The sequence below is a fragment of the Simochromis diagramma genome, unplaced genomic scaffold (assembly GCF_900408965.1).
Source record: "Simochromis diagramma unplaced genomic scaffold, fSimDia1.1 OVJJ01000421.1, whole genome shotgun sequence".
NCBI classification, from domain to species: domain Eukaryota; kingdom Metazoa; phylum Chordata; class Actinopteri; order Cichliformes; family Cichlidae; genus Simochromis; species Simochromis diagramma.
The window spans coordinates 6,547,063-6,568,351 of NW_024387250.1; the positions used below are offsets into that span (position 1 = coordinate 6,547,063).

Genomic DNA, 21,289 nt, shown 5'->3' on the forward strand with positions numbered 1-21,289 from the left:
ACATTATCAGGATAGAAGCACAGCACGGACGTTAAATCGGTGTTTCGTTTACATGAGGTGAAATAAAACCATTTTTGTCACTAAAATCAATGAATAATTGTGACAGGTTGTGATGGGAGTATTGATCAGAATTATCGCTTTAATCATTTTCGCTCTGATATGTATTTAAGAGTATTTTAGAGCCAGACATTGTGTGAGTTATAGGAGTGATTATGTGAGTACAAAATGTGAGTACAAAGAAAAGCAGCCAACAGATACTGTAAATTTAAGGTTAAAAGGATGAAAAATGTGCACTTGGTGACATCACATTCAGCTTATAGCAGTGTCAAATTACATGCCGTCATTTCCTGCCAGAATTACAACTGATGAACCCAGGGTAGCCAATCAGATTTGAGGCTGTGGTGATGATACGTTTGTGTTTTGTGAGATTCTTCATGCCCCTCTGGCCTCCCTATGCCTTATGCAGATGGATGGCTCCACTGCAACTCTATTTCTTTTAATTAATATGACATATCCCCTGCTCATATGCAGAGAGTGAGGCAGGGGGACAGAGAGATGAAGGTATGAGGGAATGATTAACTGTGGATCTGTCCGTCCTTTTGAGAAATGATCTCGCCTCTTCTGCTCTCCCCAGTCTTCCCTCCTCCTCTCTTCATTTCTGTCTTCCTTACGCTGCCTTGTCCGTGCTCCTCTTTGGCTCACTTCATTTCTTTCTGCACCCTCCCCTCTCTTTCTGTTTCCTCTTATCTGTGTCTCTCTGTCTCCCCTCTCTCTCTCTCTCTGTCTCCCTCCTCACCTCTCCTTCCCCCCTGACACCCTCGGACTGTCCTCAGCCCCTGCACATCTCCTGACAGGTAAAATAATAACGCTCGTACATCACTGCCCCGAAAAAGTCCTATAACCTAAATCTTCACTTGCCACACACCCCGGGACTCAATTACTTTATTGACATGTAATCTTCATAAGGGGAGAAATATTGAGCATGTAAGGTCAGCTGGTTATGAAGACATATTATCATATTATCTGCATGAGGGTTGTAGGGGCTAGGACCTGACAAAGCTAATTATAATGGTACATGTTTCAGAGCTCAGAGCGTATTATCTGCTTGGCTGCTTGGTTGAGCCACAGCTGAGGTATAGAGGAGAAGGGGATGAGATTTCAAACCTAATAGGAGTGGGATGTCATCTCAGGGCATAGGAATTAATGAAGCCAAATATTATCGACTGCACATCACGGCACTAATGTCCTTGATTTGTTCACTGTATTTGTCAGGATTACCTCGCCATACACTAATGGGTAACAACACATCACAATAGAATCAGACTGTGGAAGCGATCCCTACAACAGTACAATAATAACAATAATAAAAAGCTATACTGCACCCCTTCAACTATTGTATACAAAGTGCAAATAAACTGCTGTTGCTCGAGCTGCTCCTGAGCCAAAATGTCACCGTGGGTTAGTGACGGCAGGAAGGACAGATGCTGATGGCTGTGCTATCGCTTCTCTCCCAAGGTTATCTTAATATCATCTTTTCAGCTCTCTTATTACAATCTACTGCCTGCTATATAACAGAAAAACACTAATCTGGGTGATGGTTCAAAATGTTCTCTTTTCACTTGAAAATAGTGGCCACTATTATTTACAGGGAGATTATAATTTAAGGAGAACAAGGGGGGAGGGGCTAGTTATTTCAGTAAAACATAGACCAAAGGGCAAAAAACAAACAGTTGGCTAGCTCTGAGACACTGCATGTCAGGGTCACAGTGGAAACATGCAAACATAGAATCAGACCGCCAGATATGTTTGTTTCACTTTATCCAGCAGCATGCCCTCCACCCCATCTCAGTTATCCAGCTGTCCAAGTCCTTAGCTCAGAACCGCTCCTGCAGAAGATGCCTAAAATGGTACGGAGCGGCTGGCCAGTGTTGCCAAAGGTTATGCGTTAACACTTGCTAATGGTGTCAAATTATGAGACATATTTTTGCTTTCTTTAGAAGCTCTCTAGGCACTAAACACTCACATGCACAAAAAATAGCTCCTGTGTATTCATCCTTTCAGTGTTTTCAATCAGCTTATTGACATTCTGCTGCATTATAGCAGTTCATAATTTCAGCAAATACACAAAACCAAAAATATTTTTTTCATCATATTCGGTGTGGTTTGAAGGTTTAGGTTTGAGTACATGTTTATCCTTTACGATAGGGATGAAGCTGTGCAACAATCTGGGATAAATGTATGTGTCTGAAAAAAAAAAAACAGTCAATCCAATCATCTTGCAATGCAGCGACGTAACATGCCAGAAACTATCGACAAATCAAATTATGATGGTGAAATAACTTGTCCGCTCATATTACAATGACAGGGAAACCTGCTCTGTCTGTTTAAAGGGACCTAATAAGAAAATGAATGTGACAGATTAAAAGGTTGTTTTGGACTTCCTAGCATTTCAGTGACCCTGCTCTTTTCATTCTGGTTGAGCTGAGATGTTGAAGCCTGTGCAAACCATAAAACCCACTACTTCCTGTAACCTAGGGCCCTTTTTATATTTTAAAAGAGATAAAATGCATGTCAGTTCTACAAAATAGCACTGACATTCATATCCAGTTGACCTTATGGACTTCAAGGCGGGGCACAAAATCTGTGCCTGTTTTCGGCTCAGCCTTGACACAGTTCATTCAGTTGGCGAGTGAATCTGAAGTAAACAGAAGCTTAGATCCATAGCACAGGAATCCCAGCATATGGGATAATGGCCTTCTCTTCTCTTTACAAGCAGTTTTCACACAGCCCAGTGCAATGAATAATCTAAATGGCACTTAATGTGAGCTATGCTGATACTCTGACAATAGTTTGTGTTCAGACATCACAGCTTAGTGTCTCCCAATTGTGTATTGATGCTTAGGCAGTTGAAAATAAATCACAGGATTCAGCAGAGTGAATCCAGAGAGTGAGAAAACAGTTTAGACAATCGCCCAATGGAGCTTACCATAATTGACAGATGAGTTCAGCTCTTTTCACGACAATAGCTCAGAGCATAGAGGGTACCTGGGAATGACATTGTGTGTGTGTATGACGCTTCAGGACAAATAATGCTCCAGAGGAAAAAGAAAAGTGCATCCATGCAGACCTGGAGTTGTTGTATTATACAGGGTGGGCCATTTATATGGATACACCGTAATAACATGGGAATGGTTGGTGATATTAAAGACCTGTTTGTGGCACATTAGTATATGTGAGGGGGCAAACTCCTCAAGATGGTTGGTGACCATGGTGGCCATTTAGAAGTCGGCCATCTTGGATACAACTTTTGTTTTTTCAATAGGAAGAGGGCCATGTGACACATCAAACTTATTGGTAATGTCACAAGAAAGCACAGTGGTGTGCTTGGTTTCAACGTAACTTTATTCTTTCATGAGTTATTTACAAGTTTCTCTTTGTTCACAGCCATTGACATGTCGAAGAGGTTAACACGTGAGGAGCGGATCGAAATTGTGTTGATATCTGGTGAACGCAGTAACCGGGTCATTGCAAGACACCCTACGAGACCACCCATCTCCCATGCTACAGTTAGCAAACTGCTTGCTAAGTTTCGTGAAACTGGTTCAGTGTTGGATTTGCCAAAATGTGGACGCAAGAAAACTGTCACTAATGAAGAAACATCAGTGGCTGTCCTAGCTCCATTCAGCAAGAGCCCACAGCGTAGCACTCGCCGCATGTCACTGGAGAGTGGCATTAGTTGAACATCCCTTTGGCGGATATTAGCTACTCACAAATGGCATCCTTACAAACTCCAGCTACTGCAGCATCTCAACGAGGATGACCCAGATGGGCGCACAGAATTTGCAGAATGGGCAAAACAAAAATTGGAACAGGACCCTCAGTTCACGCAGAAGATTTTGTTCAGTGATGAGGCAAACTTTTATGTGAATGGTGAAGTTAACAAACAAAACCATTGCTATTGGTCTGACACTAACCCACATTGGATGGATCCCTCCAAGACTGTTAAAACAACAAAAGTGATGGTTTGGTGTGGTATATGGGGTACAACGATAGTGGGTCCATTCTTCATCAATGGAAACCTCAAGGCCACTGGATATTTGAAATTGCTACATGATGACGTGTTTCCCACTTTATGCACTGAAGCTGGCACGTTCCCTGAGTTTTTTCAGCAAGATGGTGCACCACCACATTATGGGTGCCAGGTCGGAGCATTCCTAGATGAACAGTTTCCTGGAAAGTGGATTGGTCGTGGTGGGCCAGTTGAATGGCCCCCATGGTCTCCCGATCTGACCCCCTTAGACTTTTATCTTTGGGGTCATCTGAAGGCAATTGTCTATGGTGTGAAGATACGAGATGTGCAGCACCTGAAACTACGGATACTGGATGCCTGTGCTGGTATTTCTCCTGCGGTGTTGCTATCAGTGTGTAAAGAGTGGGAGAAGAGGGTTGCATTGACAATCCAACACAATGGGCAGCACATTGAACACATTTTATAAGTGGTCAGAAACTTGTAAATAACTCATGAAAGAATAAAGTTACATTGAAACCAAGCACACCATTGTTTTTCTTGTGACATTACCGATAAGTCTGATGTGTCACATGGCCCTCTTCCTGTTGAAAAAACAAAAGTTGTGACCAAGATGGCCGACTTCTAAATGGCCACCATGGTCACCACCCATCTTGAGGAGTTTGCCCCCTCACATATACTAATGTGCCACAAACAGGACTTTAATATCACCAACCATTCCCATTTTATTATGGTGTATCCATATAAACGGCCCACCCTGTACTATTATCACTTTAATATATCAGCAATGTAAATATTGCAGTCTTTTAGTAATTCTGTTAGTGCTTCAATGAATTGACTATAAAAAAAATCCCTTGAAGATCTTCATGGAGACTATGAAGAGATTTCAATGTGTCTTAATTGTGTCAATTAAGACACATGGAAATCTCTTCATAGTGTTGTTGTGCCAACAGCACTAAAGTAATCTACCCTGTAGTTTCATTCCTGTAAAACGGTAAGGACTCCTTTTCTAAAAATGATGGCCTCTATTATTAACAAATATCAAGTGTTCGTAAAGTTTTAAAGAAGAATTGACTTTTATTACAATTTGAGAATTATTTTTGTAGTTTTGTAGTTTCATGTCGGTGAATAAGAGTGCCACTCTAATCACTACACTGCTAGGATCTGGTTATGCATTGGTTAAAATGAAAAGAAGGGAGAAATTCCCTACGCCATATTTCTTTATATTTTGCTTCAAAGGAGCATGAGGTCATTTTTTAAAAGTAGTTTTGACCAACAGTTCTTCAGGCTTTCTGAAGATCGTTGAAAGTTTGTGTTTGCACCTCATCATGTTCAGGTTCTTGTGTGTTGATGCACCTAACGCTGACCTAAAAAAGCACCTATCTCAAAGGGTTTGTTGTGTCTATACATAACAGATTTACCAAGGACCCAAATTGAAATTGTATCTTTAGAAACTTTGTTCCAAGCATTTTGATAGAGAAACACACATTTTTTTTCCATATCTTTAGTTGGATCTATGAGAAAACATGCTGTATCTTGGTATGGTGTGCAGTGTGTCTGGACAGATCTTATGGAGTGATGAATTCAAATTTGAAATATGTCAAAATGTACAGAGGAGGTCAAGAGAGAGGTACAATAGTATGTCTCTAAAGCCAACTTTGAAACGTGGTAGAGGCTTTCTCATGCTTTGGGGCTACATTTCAGCCAGTGATGTTGTCAAAATTTATCATTGCAATAACATCTGGAGATACCAAGTGGATGACTGGGAAAAGCTTCATTTTTCACATAATGCACATTATAAGTACCAGCATGATAGAGAATGGAACAGAAGGCAGCCAACATCCAAAGAAGAGCTTTGAATGTCCTTCAAGGAGCCTGGAGAACTCATTCTGAAGAAATGAAAAGAACTTTCCATCACCTGCCTGAGAGAGTTAACCCTTTAAAACCTCAACCATGAAATAACTGCCAGAAATCTTTACTTTTTTGATAATGAAGTGTTTGTTTAACCTTAAAATATGCAAAAATATATCAGATTTTAATCTGCATGAGTTTTAATTTGTATCACATTTTCTACATAAGCCATATTTTTGCAATTTAGTCATTAGAAATGTGTCACATCATTTTTTGAGGGTAAAAAAAAGTCACACTGATGATGTAGAAATCTCAAAAACTCACAAAAACACGTGTATCAAATACGATCGATGGGCTTTAGAGGGTTAAGGCTGTGAAGAATAAAGGTAGCCATACCAAATATTGACTTTCAAGCTCATTAGAGTTGTACAAACTCTGTTTTTGCCTTAGATACTGTATTTCCTTGTATACATCTTTCAATAAAGTGATGGCTTTTGCACAGTACTATATGGAACACTCTGTGGAAGTCTTGTTTTTATTACTTGAAATTGTGCTGAGTTTTGTTGTATACTTAATATGATAAATTTTAAAAAAGATCATTAGCCGTATCAATGTTTTATTGCACTTCAGAACCTATTCTCAAGCCAGAGTTCACCTTATGCTGCTGTGTGGCCTCTTCTTTCACCAAATATTAGCATTTCCATGTTGTGTATAGCTATGTTAAGATTCCTGACAGAAAGCTTCACTGATGTAGCACAGCTGTTAAGCCATACAGCATGATAAACTAGCTGCTGAGTGAATTGAAATCTAATTTGTTTGAGCCATTAACCAGAGTTGCATTAAAGCATGTTTTGATCTTGAATGATTACCGTGCGCGATCAGTTACCCTAGAATTAGCATCTACAGCCGACTTAAAATATAATTTATTAAAAAACACCCTGATTAAGATATATGACGCCACATAAACTGAGAAGGTAAGTGTACTTAACAAATACTGTATTGTTTTATATTAGCTGATACAAACTATGAGACGTTTTGTGTCTCTGTTTAGACATCCCAGGTAACGTGCAATAATTACAAGGCTACAAGGCATTGTTCTGGTCTGATCCTGTCCCTTTTAGAATGACAAGTTGTCGGCCATCTGCTTGAATGTTAGTAGCTATTCATCAGAATGAAGGGTAGCGAGCCCCCCTCAAGTAGACAGACTCAGCCTGCTCACTGAGCAATTTGTTTCACGGGGTACTGACACAGAAGAAAGCTTGTGGACCCAACATCCATCCTGCTGCAAAAATATCCAAAACCATCTGGCAGCTAACCCCCATCCTAAATTACCATGATGGACTCCCACCTTTGGAAACCATGAAGGCTCCAGAAACCCGCTCCAACTTCTGACTGAAAGTACGACTTGGAAGCACTGACCACATCTCAGTTGTCCCCAACCACAGCTACAAATCATGGTGGAAAATGAATAGTGTAGTTGCATTAGAATCAGAGTTGATTGTTGCAGGCCTATCCACTTTGGATGATTTATGTTCAGCTACCTTCCTGAGAATGACCAGTGCAACTGGGAAGTAAACCAAGGTCCAGAGGACTTGCAGTATATTTTTCCACAAGGGCTGGGTCTGCTTGGCAGAAACTCATGTCCTTGTCTATTCTTCTGACACATTAAGGGAAGCAGCCAAGAAACATACGTCTGTTTGTGCTTAAGAAAGTTTTAACGGGTAAGTCCAGTTGGGTTTCTATCATCATAAATAACAAAGGTTTGTCTGCAATAGTCACGGACTATAAAGATTTAGGAGACTCCATATTTTCCCGCTGCTGAGAAAGTGGCTCAAAGCTTGTAATAATCATATTTCAATAGTGATGGGTGGAAGAGTTGAAAGTATGACTTAGCTTTTTTACTCATTAAAAAGTAAAACAGGTGCTTTAAAAAATTGCAGATTAATTTGTATTAATTTGTGACATTAATTGTCTAACATTAGTGAACTCTTGGTGACATCATAATGAAACCACTTCAATCGCTTCAGACAAACCAAATCCAGAACACTTTAACTTGACTGAAACAACCCTTATTAAGGCAGAATATCAGAGAGGAAAATGTGTACTTTTATACCAATAGTAAAAGGAACTAACAAACAAATATCTTGGAATAGTTCAGAAGCTGACAGTACTATCTTTCCACTTTAAGTTTCTCCTGTATACACCCAACATCAGTTTAAGAACTCAAGACACTCGGGAGACTCTCCCAGCTACATCAAACGGCAAGGTAAAAACAATAGTGTCACTGACATTTCCCCAAACCCTGCACAAACAGAATTATTCACACACTGAGAGGAGTGCCATCAGATAACGGAGAGATAATGACACTTGGTGGAAGGCAGCTTTCTCAAAGCAGTTTAGAGCTGGCGTGTCACAGTTTGGCAGTTAAGCCTGTCATGGAAGTTGAGGAGGTTATCCTGGCATTTTAATCTAGCCTGCTTCTAAGGGAGAAAATGTAGAGGTGATTTCCAGGGCTAGTAATAACAAGGACAGGCCTGCCTCCAAAAATGAGCTCTCATCACTTTGGATGCGGACAGCGCTGTGCTATGCGAAGCCGCGATGAGGGATTGCAGGCCCAGTTTGCCTCGTCCCCTCTCGCCTCATCCATCTCCATAGGCTGGCTTAAATGGATATTCATGTTGCTGAGCCAATCCACTCCTGGGAGGAATAATATCACATCATCTGACTCAGATAAAGGAAATAGAGCCTGTCCTATTCAGGGGGAGTATATAGTACTGTGATATGCTGTGATATACACCAGGAGCCTCGCTGCCAAAAAGTAGACTGATGTGACCGCGATGGAATTTTCAGAATCTTGTACATTTGATACGCGTTTAGAAGCAAAAAGAGAAATATTGAGCATCTACGACACATTTTTCTACTTACTTTTTGTTTCCAACTACAAGTAAAGAGCCATTTTTAACAGGAAAATGTATTAAAGGTATTTATTTTGTTAAATTACAACATTCAAAGGGGTACACGTAATGTTGTGCCTTATAGAATAGAATAGAATATTATTACTGATAAATACACATGTACTTTTTCCTTTTGTCTTTTAATATCGTAAGATAAATTTTAGCCTAATAAGTAGAGAACACTGTATTACATTGTGAGCTAATTATAAGCGTTACTATGTAATGTATAAATCGAAGGCTAGTTTTAGCTGTTTAGCTATATTTGAGATGAAATATAGCAAGTACTCAGGGGCGTAATTTCCAGGGGTGTTAAGGGGGTTATGACCCCCCCAATAATCAGATCCAACCAATATAACCCCCTAATGAAATTAAGAATTAGCTTGCATAAATAGGCTGTTGATTTTCTTTACTCATTTCAGGTATTGCCAGCAAAATAGTTGCATGTTTAATCATCTGGGAATTTACCCAGATTTATTTATTTATTTAGACAGAGATCTTGACCCCCCCAATTTTCAGCACAAAGTTACTTCTAGAAAATTTGCATCGCAGCACCACGGTACAATATCTTACATTTCAACATTATCTGTCCAAGTAGCTCCCGAGGCTAACACTGTGCATGGTCATTTAAACAAAGGGGAACATCTGTTCGACTGTGTCAGTTTTGTAGCTGGATTTTGATTTACATGACAACTTCCGAGATGGCAACAGGACACCCAGTCATTACACACTAAACTTAAGACACCTCATCAGCTCACCAACTGGCAGACGCTGCAGAGAAATAAAACCTTCATGAAGTGACGAGTGCTTGGGAAACACTTTTATGAAGTCAGTACCCGGGAAGAAGGCCATGTCTTTACTTTGTTAATTTACTTTTTAGAGTTTGGTGCAGAGGCTCGGTATATAGCTGCCAGCTCACTGTGTGTATATATATCACTCTCTGTAACAGCATTTCATCATCTGTCCCTTCTCATTGATGTTGAATGCACACTTCAAATTTTGTTTGGTTTATTACAAAAGTTTATAGAAAGCAAGCTCTGCAAAGGACTCTCTGGGACAGTCTTGAGGAAAAGATTACACTTTTCCCTTTCCATGTGGCTCATTTTAGTTGTGTGGGGGCCAAAGCAAGTCTTTGTGTTTAAGAGTGATGTTTATCAGGGGACAGATTGTCCTGGTATAATCATTACGGGACTGAGTGAAATGTCTTGCAGAGCACGTATGTCTAATGGGAAACGTCAAAGCTTTGCTCTGTGTTTTCTCACTAAGTTCCAGAGAGGATGTTTCCATACTTTCGGAACATGTGGCCCAAACCAGAATGGAAGGACTGTCAGCTGAAAGAGCAGAGTCGTCATTCTATCTACAGATTGACATCGACCAGAACTAAGTTATCACTCAAGATAAGCACGGAAAAAACAGCTCGGTGCAGAAAAACCTACGGGGTTAAGAAACAGATGTCTGATGTAATGCCAGTTAATTTAGGAAGCAATTTCATAATCAGCGGAACATGTTTTCAAAACAGATTTGCATTCACAACAGCATCTAATCTAAGCACTTATAGAAGATACAATCAGCTCTGGTTATTACACAAACAACGATAAACAGACATCGGGGTATATCTATTTTTTTCATTTTAAAGCCGTCAAACTGATTTTTACTTTTACCAAGTGTGTTGTACAGAGGACATTAAGTCATCAGTCAAACAAACAACCTTTTCCTTCATAATGACAACAGCTAAGTTTCAACACTAGCAGTTTAGTCATCCATTAGTCATGTATCCCATCCAGATGTCTGGTGGAGGAGAGGAGGGGAGGAGGAGATAGCAGCAGGTGTAGATCTCTCTGAGCCCAGCTGAGCTCTAAAAGGCAGTGCTTAGCACCCACAGCTCTGTCATCTGGCCTCTCCCCTGTCTCCACCAGCCTCTCGACAGCCCATTCCTCATCATTTACCCCTTTTTGGCAAAGCCCAGAGCCCTTCTAATGGGCCACTCTGAATGCTTCCAGATGTTTGTTTATTTGTTGTGCAGCAACTGTAAAACAGTTTACTCTTAGCTTGGATCTGTTCCCGTTGCTCCATTTCGGGGAGGAGTGCCGAGGGAGCTGTGGGGATTGTAGCAGGAGCTGCAGTGCAGATCACCTCGACATGTAACAAAAGCGAACTTCTAAACAAATGCGAGGTGCCCCATGGGTATCATCAGAAAGGAGGTTTTTTTTTTCTTCTTTGAAGGCTGCTTTCCTCTGGGGATTTTAATAACAGTTGTGCACCATTTAAGTTACATACATACAAAGTAGCTGGAAGCAGGCCCAGAAAAGCGAGATTAAAAGGGCCCAGGGCTCATACTGTAAGGCAGATACCAGGTGGGGCTTTTTTTCTTGATCTATTTACTCGGCTTGTACAGAGATATCCCCTTCATTTACAGCTGTCACTGCTGAAGGATGGCCCAATCAGATTTAATCTGATACATGTGAAAAAGCAGCTTCTAGTGTCTGGCATATTTATTGAATTATACAAAGGAAATGAAAGGCAGTTCATTAAAATTTCTTCTGTGCACACGGATACATCAATCAAGTCTCAAGCCTTACTTTTTTTTTTTAAATACATACCTCTTAACTACAGCTATAATTAGATCTATGAAATCAACATGTAAATCTGACTTCAAAATGTGCCACCTCAAGAAAAAGACAAGGTGGTAATAAATAACTCAGCACATTTTTTTTTCTTCTCCAGGCTGAAATGATACATACATCTTCACAGTAAGACACAAGACTGCATCGTGTAATTGGCTGTGTAATAGTGTAGTATAGACCAGTCTTCATGAAGGCAAACTATACTTTACACTGAGACTCCATCTTGGACTGTTAGATTCAGAGTCGAGCTGACAGTTGGACCAGCACTGAGAGTTAGAGCTAAGGTGACAGTAGTGGACGATCCTCGGGCCCCTCTGCCAGACTATGTACTCCACTCTGTGTCACGCCTTCGCCAAGACACACTAGAGCCGCGCACTATCCTCCTTCACTTTGCCTTTTGTCTAGTTTCCTCTCATTCTGAAGTCTCATCTCCTTTCACTGTTTAAAGCTGCCCTTCTTCCTGATTTCCCCGTCCTTTCCCCCCTACTTTCCTCTCCGTCTGCTGTCATATGTCTATGAAATTACGATTTAGATTTCACTACCACAGCAGCAAATGTTTTTTCACTACTCTCCCCTGCTCGTCTCTCTGCTACCTTGTTTTACTCCGTGTCCTTCACCAACCAAGACAGGAGCACAGTTTCCACCCCTCTGTCCCTGGGCAGTGACCTGACAGTGCTGCCTTCCATTGGGAGCTCCTAGCTGCTGTAATTACCTCTGCCAACTAGACTCTGGGGCTTTCAAACAGGTAACACGGTGGAGTAGTTAGGTGCAGGGGGTTCAAGGGAGGTAAGGCGGAGTGTTTCTGAGACACCGTCGGAGCGATCTCAGATACGCTGCTGATATGGCCGCTATTTCTGGAGTCCGGATAAAACCAAACAGCCTCCCGTTTGCCTCTCTATTAAAAAGACCACACCATTAACCCAAACAACTACTGTCACAATCGCATACCGCATAATGTGTACTTTAAAAACCAAAAGCTGTTGAAGTGCATTTTTTTATTCAAGTATTGATTGTGATTCTCAAGATTAAAGCATAAAGCAAACAGGATAATTACATGGCACAAGAAGCAGCAGTTGCGGTGGGAAAAGCACGATACAGAGTAAGACCAGAGTGGCTTACTTTTGCAACAAATTTTGAACAAACATGTAGCGATTTGTTTAATTTACCGTGTGTGTTGAAACAAGAGTTCTGCAGTGATTTGCACAAAATTATGCAGCGCATTGTTTCAGCGCTTTTGTTCATATACTGAATTTACCTCAGCACGCATTTGTGTGGAATTACTGTCTCAACCATTCTGTTTGTTGTAGCGCTGCTTTGTCACCACTTTGTTCTCTTTGAATGAGGAGTTACTGTGACCGTTTCCCACACATAGAGAAAACTCAACTGTGTTTGAGAAGAGCAAATAAACGGGGGGAAAGAAAAAAATAAGAGCGGGGGTAGGGGCTCGACGAGGCAGGGACACGAAGAGGAGGTGAAGGGCGAAGACGAGGGCTGTGTTATCTAAGGCTGCAGCGCCGCATCATAAAAATAACAAATGGAGACTGTCACTGTTACTCTGATCTCAGTCAGAGGGGAGAAATATTTCATGTGGCAGGTCCCCTCACCTTTAAATGAGTTGTTCTTAGCCAGGTCTGATTTTGACAAAGCACAAGGCTCTCTCTGTCCTTACTTCCGATGAGAGCTGCCACCATCCTGGCTTTCATGACATAGATCTGTCCTTGGCACCATTAATGTGGATGGAGGTCTACTCTACTGTATATTAGCCTAGAAGCACTCGCAACTGATAAGTAATGCTACTATAGTGGTTGTCAGCTCATCACAAATATCTTGCAATGTGACATCATTGATAAATCTCTCAAGCATGAAGTAATAGTTAACTACCCTGAACCCTGAAATAGGGTACTTATTAAGCCAAATGAGTTATTAAGCCAAACTTATCTGTTAATTCTGCTTTAAACAACTCCACAAAGCCAAGTCCAAGAGTCAGGCTTACTTAAATCTGGGTTTCCATGAAGTCTATATATAAACATGAATTTGGAAAATAGAAGACACTGCTTCGCATGTTTATTTTCTTTTGCAAGACATGGAAAAACTGGTGGCTGACTGTGAAATTTTATGTTTAAAATGATCTTTATTATTAAACTATCAGCACGTGTCCTCTTATTGCATCATATGAAGGCCCACTGTCTGCATCTTGGATATAGAAACATCCCACAGTTTTTACAGTCAAATGAATCCAAAACAGAAGCCGTATCGTTAGGCCCTCCACTATGAACTAGGTTGACACATAACCTGGGCTCCTTACCCACTTTAAAACACAGGTTTAAAATCCTTGACACAAATTTGACACGGACTAAAATTTTGTCTAAAACCATCAGCTCTGAAGTTTTCTGCATGCTTTTGTTACATGTAGACTGGACTATTGTTACGCACAGTATACTGGAGTTAGTAAATCATTTCTTGCTTGTTTAAAATTAGTCCAAAAATGCAGCAGAAAATTACTGACTGAAAGAAAAAAGAGAGAGACTGCATTACTGACACTGGCTTCCTTTGCACTACAGAATCCAGTATACAGTGATACTGTTTGCATTTAAAGCCTTAAATGGTTTTGCACCTCCATATGTTGTACATATGCTGGATCCATAAGAGACTGCTCATCTCTGGAACTGTGGCTGAAGCATAGGTTGTGTTTATGTTACTTTATGTTAATAGCTGGAATGTGTGTATAGGGGGCATTTTACTTTTGTTTCTGGTGGTATTAAAATAAAATATATTCACTTCCTTTATTTAATTCAGTTTAATTATTAAGAAAACCACTAAATTGTCAAACGAACTGACTAAAATGCACATTTGGTTTTCCTCACTTTACCTTCAACCGGTCACGGCAGATGGGTGACCCTCCCTGAGGCTGGTTCTGCTGAAGGTTTGTTCCTGTTAAAAGGGAGTTTTTCCTTCCCACTGTCACCAAGTGCTTGCTCATAGGGTGTCATTGTTGGGTTATTTCTGTATTACTGTAGGGTCTTTACCTTACAATATAAAACACCTTGATGTGACTTTTGTTGTGAATTCATGCAAAAAAAAAAAAAAAAAAAAAAATGCAAGTGGAATGAATTGAATTAGTTAATTTTGGTTGCAGTAAATCATTTCAGCTGATTACGGGATAATGACCTGTGGGTATGATACGTATAATAATATTGAACTTGACTTGTTTTTTCTCAAAGTCTCAGCTGAGTATCTGGTACAAAAGCAGTAGGTGGCCTTCTCCATTAATTTAGAGCAGTGTATCGTTTTAATGAATGTGTTGTATTCTTTCTAGAGTGCAGTGTTTGATGTTAAGAAGTTGCTACATAATTACATCAACATACTACACTGGGTCAATATGAGGCCTAATCAATGTCTAGTATCAACAGATCAAGGATGCTTCAGTCTGTGTATGTACTGCATGCTCCCACGCTTACACTCAGATCAGAGTTAGCTGAGATTACTCAGATTTATTCCCACTATCAACACATCACACAGATGAGAAGAGATCAATAAGAATAGATAACTTCAACTCAGTTTCAAGTTCAATAGATTCCCACTCTCTGCTGCTGTTAGCGTTATGACTCATTTACATAATCTATAGAACCAGGATCTCAATGTTTCTTCTTAATTTTGAAGAAAATAAATATTTTTCTTACCTTTGTGGGTCATGGGATCTCTGGATCCTCGCGGTAGAGGCGAATAGGGCAGTGGATGGCTCTCTGATCCAGCCTCATTAAGTGACTAGCAGAAAAGGAATGTAGAAAAAGAATTAGCTATAAAGTTATAGCAAGCAAGCAGCAAACCACTGCCACATGGTTAAAAAAATAATGCCATGTGGCAGTCTTTGTTCTAAAGTTCATTTTATTTTATTTACATTTAATGACAAAAAAAATCTTCTCATACGGACAAGGTTTAACAGCATGGATTAATCACCTTCAGTGGTGTTTTCCTAATTTAACTTATCCGTTTATATTATAGTAAGATTAAGGGCTTGCTTTGAGTGTTAGTCATTTCTCTATAGCTGCTAGTTGACCTCTGGGTGAGATTGCTGCTAATTTGAATCCCCAAACTGGACCTTTAAACCCTGTTTATGGAGTCGACTCATTTATAATGGAATTATCTGACAAATCAAATAGATTGCTATGTGGTATATTATGCTAACAGATCTCTGTGTCTGTCTTACACCTGTACTGATACACCTGTACAGAAAGCGATTCAATCTTTGTAAAATCACAATTTGTTGATGTGACACGTTTAAATGCAACAAACACATTAGGCTTCATAAATATAATCTTCAAACCAGAGACCAAAACAACTTTTCTAATGAAGTCTATGAGATGACCTGATGACACCTGATTTATAGCATAACCTAATAGGGAGGTTTTAACATTCACCCAGATATGACCTCTGAACATGCGAAGTACAACAGTAACATGAGGGTAATATAAAATCAGACGAAATAACCTTTCTACACTAGAAAGTGTGAATGCAAATTACATGATACATACTTCTCTTTGTTTAACTTCTTTATCTTATTTATTGTCCTACAACTGAAATGTGATTTTTTTCATACATTCTTAGCTGCAAAACTGGACTGAACCTCTGACTGTGAGCACAGTCAGAGGTTCAGGCTAAACGCGTGTGATGAATGCGGGTTTGGGACAAAGAGAAAACAGTGGCCTCTATGTCATGAGACGGTATTCCCCACACGGGTCAACAGTTTGTGTGTTGTTATTCTTTTGGTGCACTTTCAAGGTCCAAAACATTCTCTTTTTTTCCACCTTAGCCTTTTAGCTAGCGGAGCAGGCAGTTTATCATGACACAGCGATATCTGATGCCTTTGCAGAAATACTTTCCTTTCTTGCAGGAAGGAATTCACTAGGCCTTTAATCATAGCAAGAGACTCAACTGACAAATACATATTAGAGATGGTTTGGAGCTGCATTTTTCCCACTTTTATTGTTGTTCCTCTACATGCCCATGCATAACCTTGAGAAATGGAATGGTCTGCACTGTTAAATGGAACCATATTCTTCATCGGCAAAGAGAGCAATGTGAACTGAAAACGATCACATAATGTGCTTTCAGATAGCATCTCTGAAAGGCATTAAGGTCTGGCCAGCATGTGTCTCATATTATACCAAGGAAAAAAAAAAGAAGACAAAATGCGCCTATTTTAAAGGCCTTGCTTCATGTATGCTGGAGAGTCAGCTTTTGAAAAAAAAAAAAAAAGTGCTTAAAAGAAGAATATAGTTTTGACAGCAGACCTGCTGCTAAAACCTCCTAAGAAATGTCACAGATCACTCCCCTGCTTCTGCGATGTACATTTATGAAGTAAAAGAACTAAAAATATGAACACATTGTACTCAGTAACTACTGTCACCTGACATGTAAGGAAAATAGTTGGGTATTTATAGCATTGCGCTAGCAAAACAAATATTGGACTGAGACAAAAGATCCTACAGCAAAATGATCACCACCCATCTCATTTTTGAGACATGTATCAAGGTTTATTTAGCGTTTTCCTATCTTTGAATTTTGCCATTTTGGTTTGCAACTCATATTACCGATCAGTACAAACACACTCAGTGTTCGTCTATGTCACTTCATAGGAAAAGAAACAAGCGACTCAGGCATTAAGACGGGAATTGTGAGCTGTCTGATCTACCTTTGTGCATGTCTGGGCCACCATAGAGTTGCGCCCCCTGCTTGCCTCATTTCCTGGTCTGCATGAAAGATCACAAGCCTGGGCCCCTTTAGGCCTGCTTGGCCCACAAAAATCCCCTCCTAATCCTGATGCTCGGCCACAATTAATCTTCCGGGTTGCCACATTATTAACAGCACCACCCGCAGATGATATAGGGGGTGCTGGATGAGAACAAGGGAGCACTACTTAGGTGTGGTGAATACTAGATGGAGCTTAGCACTCTGGCTGTGGTCCTATGGGACATTAGTCACCTTGTTTTCAGTGCTGAAACCAACTCCACCCCAGTGATATGACACCACTACTTTACCTCCTCGCTCTAATGCCTGCTGATCACACAGCTGACCCATAGGTGGCTGTTGCAACTCCAACTTCCACTTGTCTCGATCTTCCCCTTTAAACCCTCAGATCTTCATCATTAGCCCTTGACATTTGCACTCAAGCATGCATGTGAAACAAATGGAGGACGATTTTTCTGTACTTGCTACGAGAGGATTAATAGCTTTATGTTTTAGCACTTTTAACAAGTGTTTTTTTCCACCAGTATTTCTAAACTGGCTACTCATAAAGCATGGTCCATTACAAAGAAAATCCGAAAACAAAGAAACTCTGATTAAACTAATAATAGAAAACTTTTGGTGCCTTTATTAAACATATTTAGAAAGTAGGTTGGAGAAACTAAGTGAACCCCTATTCTAATGCTGCTCAGAGTTTGGTGCTCCAATTACTGTAAGGAGCTGTTTGTTATAAGGTCACACAATGTCTGTACTGACAAAGTCTGCTCCTCCTAAAAAGACTGACGTGAATCATACCTCAAGGAAAACACATTTAAAGCATTTTATTGATGCACAAAGCTGGAATGGGTTGCTCATCAAGAAACAATAAACAAGCTGGCTACGATTGGAGATTATTCAGGATTGTTGCTTACTCTCTATGCAAGTATGTGTCCCACAGTGTTCAGACCAAGAGCACGATATGCAATCCTGGAAAAGGTGAAAAAGGACCACCAGGAGGTATCTCTACAATTTGTTAAATTTCTAAGATAAGCACTGAGTAAGACAGGTGGCTATTAAAGGAAGCTATTAAGCAACCTACCATTTTGCAGACACATATAAACAAAACAAAGCTCAACACTGTGTGTTTCACAAATGAAGCAAAAACACTTCAGGGTCAATGTAAAGTGGACTGTTGAGACACAAAATGCTATGTTTAGAGGGAAGGGGGTGTCGCACATTACCACCAAAGCATTCAAATGCGAAGTCTGGTGAAGTGAGCGTCGCTGTTCTGCAGCTACTGAGAGAACAATACAGAAAACACAGGGCAGCAGTCCAGGGAGCTTAGAAGAGGTCGGACTCAGGTGAAGGTCCTACAAGTTTCTAATTTCTAATTTTTCATCCCTGCGCTGTGAGTGGTCAAATCAAAACAAATGAAAATTAAAAGAATCCAAATGTCATTTAAGTTTGAAATTATGACTGCGATGTAGACAATGATGTAGGCACCATTTTCTGATTAATTAATGCAGGAATCCTTTATATTACAAAGGGTTTGCAAACTTTCTGTCAAATCAGAAACCTCCTATGTACTAAACATGCGACCTGTCCCATCGTGTCCTTTTCACATTTTCAAAACAAGGACTTCATTTACACTCCATCTCCCACTGTTCCCTCTTTCCTGTATCATTTCTTTCACTCCCTCTGGCTCTTTGGCTTGATTTCTCCAGCTGTACCTACACTGAACAGAGGGAGGTGCTGCTGTGTTGTCTATGTAAGATGCTCCTGGACGCCCTTCTTCTCTCTCCTCTCTCTGCTGTCCAGATTAGTCTGCTCATCAAGCTGAGCATTGTTTTAATTTGCTGGGCCCGGGGCATATGCTGAGTGTTCACATCATTATTGTCTCTGTGCAATGTGAGTTATCACCACAGCTTATGATAATGTGGCACAAATTTACAGGCTTGGGAGCACCACGGATTCCGTGATAATAAAGGGTGGACAGAGGGGAGTGCAAAGAGGGAGAGAGAAATGAAGAAAGTGTGTGTAGATGTGTGCGAGCGGGAGAGTGGAATAGGTAGAGAGAGGAAGCTCCGTTGGATGTCATTATGAAAGATGATTCCCATACTAGATAATACATCACACCAGTGCTGTCTGTCTTCTCCTTTTCAGTGTTGTTATGTGAATAAATGCTGATAAACCCAGAGGCAATAGTGATTATTACTTCCAACATATCATCATGAGAGAGAGGGGAGGAGGAAGACAGGGGAGGGATGGAAAAAGAAGAAAAGCAAGTCACAAAGAGAGCCACATGGAGCACATAACCACCTCCACGGTGGGGATCTTCAAAATGTAAGACACTGAAAAAGTGAGTCAGGGAAGCCTGACGCAAATCTAGTTGTTTTTCACATGCAACTGCCACAAAGTTTACAAAGTTTCGCAAGCTTGGCTGCGGATTAGAGATCTTGATGGGCGTTACGTTACAGTACATTATGAAGATATTAGTTCATCTAGAAGATTTCTCTCAAATCTGACGCCGGCCATCGCGGTGAGCACATAAAGCAACCGTGTTGCACCATGTCTTACACACTGTTTTCCTTTCTGGCGATCTGTCTCTGAAGTCTCCCTTTGACCAGCTCATCCTGACACAGCTGGTTCCTGCCTCGCCTCACCTCACCTCTCTTCTTAAGACTGACCAGCAATACAATCTAATTACAGCCGCGCTACAGAGGGAGACCAGTGTAAACACCAGCCCTTTTTATCTCCTTATACATCTGGACAAGTAGACAAAGTGCTAAAAGGAAATAAATGTGGCCTGACAGCCACATCAAAGAGTTCAGCCAGAGGCTTACTGCTACTTAGGGCACAGGAATGTTGTTGCTAAGCATCAGCCCGCAACCTATCAGGGTGCAAAGAGGGCCCTGTCCTGCCTTACAGAGGGAAAAGGGGAAAAGAGAGAAATGAAGAGGAGAGAGGGGAAGGGAGGGCGAGGGGAGGGGAGGGGGCTGACATTGAGGGGAGGCTAGGGACTCAAGGAGATTTTTGTAGCTTAAAGCAATTGTTGGAAGAAACAAGCCTTCTGTTTTGTTTTCTCTTGACACCATTTCTGCTTTTTGTGCTTGCAAAAGACATGTATAAAAATGTCTTTTGATATGTTTTCTCTTTGGGTCTATATCAAAATATTTCTTTTGTGTCTGTGCATGGAACTTTTTTCACATCTTGTCTCTATAAACTGGTGCAGCTTTCTGATCATGTTGGAGATCAGAGGAGACACAACTTGTGAACTTATTTGAGTCAACATTTAATGCTGGCATGACACGTTTATTTCTTCACTAGATGGAATTTTTTATGATTCGTGTTTCGCACTTCTAAAGTTTTTTTTTTTTTGAGAGGGGAGGTTACAAACAATGCAACACTTTTAGAAATAAACAATGAAAAATGAATAAGCAGCAACGGCTCGGAGCATCTCTCAGCATGTAATGGCACTGATGAAATGGAAAATGCTCTAATTCGCTACCAGAGATCGAGCAGAGGCATTTGTACGCTCTCAAAGAAAAGTCTAATCTAATGGAATATCACACTGGTGCACAAGATATTATTTTGGATGCCAGAGCAGCACTTTGCATGAGGTCAAATAATTAAAATGGGTACTTTGGCATCAAAATATGGCGAAGACTGCAATAGAAGTGTATTAATTAAGATGTTTTCATGTCATGTTACACGAGACCTCAGTGATTCTGAGCGTGCGTAGTGAAAAGAAAAAATAAAATGAGTGTGCATGAAAAGAATGAATTCAGTTTTCTTGGGTGATGGCAGGGGGAAGAAAATTTGATGTAACGGTGCCTGCACTTGTGAGCAGAACGGCAGTGTTTTCCCCAGCAGGAAGACTACTGAGCGTGCGTTTAATGATTAGCCAGTTCTACTCCAATGAACTTGTTCTGAGTAAACGTATCATATGATCACTGATCACAAGAGGAACTGATGTTTCGCTCGGGGCACGAGACACACGGAGTGAACCGGCAACAGTAAAACCTGCAGTTCTGTGTACGGCTAAGCGTCAGACAGGCAAAGGTTGAGTGCCGCTGAACGTTAATCACCCACAGCTATGACTCACAGATGGT

At 40.6% G+C, this 21,289-nt stretch overlaps 1 protein-coding gene and 1 long non-coding RNA gene across 2 annotated transcripts in view; both read right to left on the bottom strand.

The window, feature by feature from the left end:
- Nucleotides 1–21,289, bottom strand: part of lrmda (leucine rich melanocyte differentiation associated) — a 203,211-nt gene that overhangs the window by 13,498 nt on the left and 168,424 nt on the right. Inside the window, exon 6 of the mRNA XM_040001994.1 lies at nt 15,134–15,218. Coding sequence (XP_039857928.1) covers nt 15,134–15,218 — 85 coding nt within the window. The remainder of the gene's footprint in view (nt 1–15,133; nt 15,219–21,289) is intronic.
- Nucleotides 650–14,430, bottom strand: LOC120715155. The gene is made up of 4 exons (XR_005691546.1): nt 5,964–14,430; nt 5,554–5,562; nt 2,084–2,086; nt 650–662 (listed from the first exon to the last, which is right to left on the bottom strand). It is a non-coding gene; the product is annotated as an uncharacterized LOC120715155 (long non-coding RNA).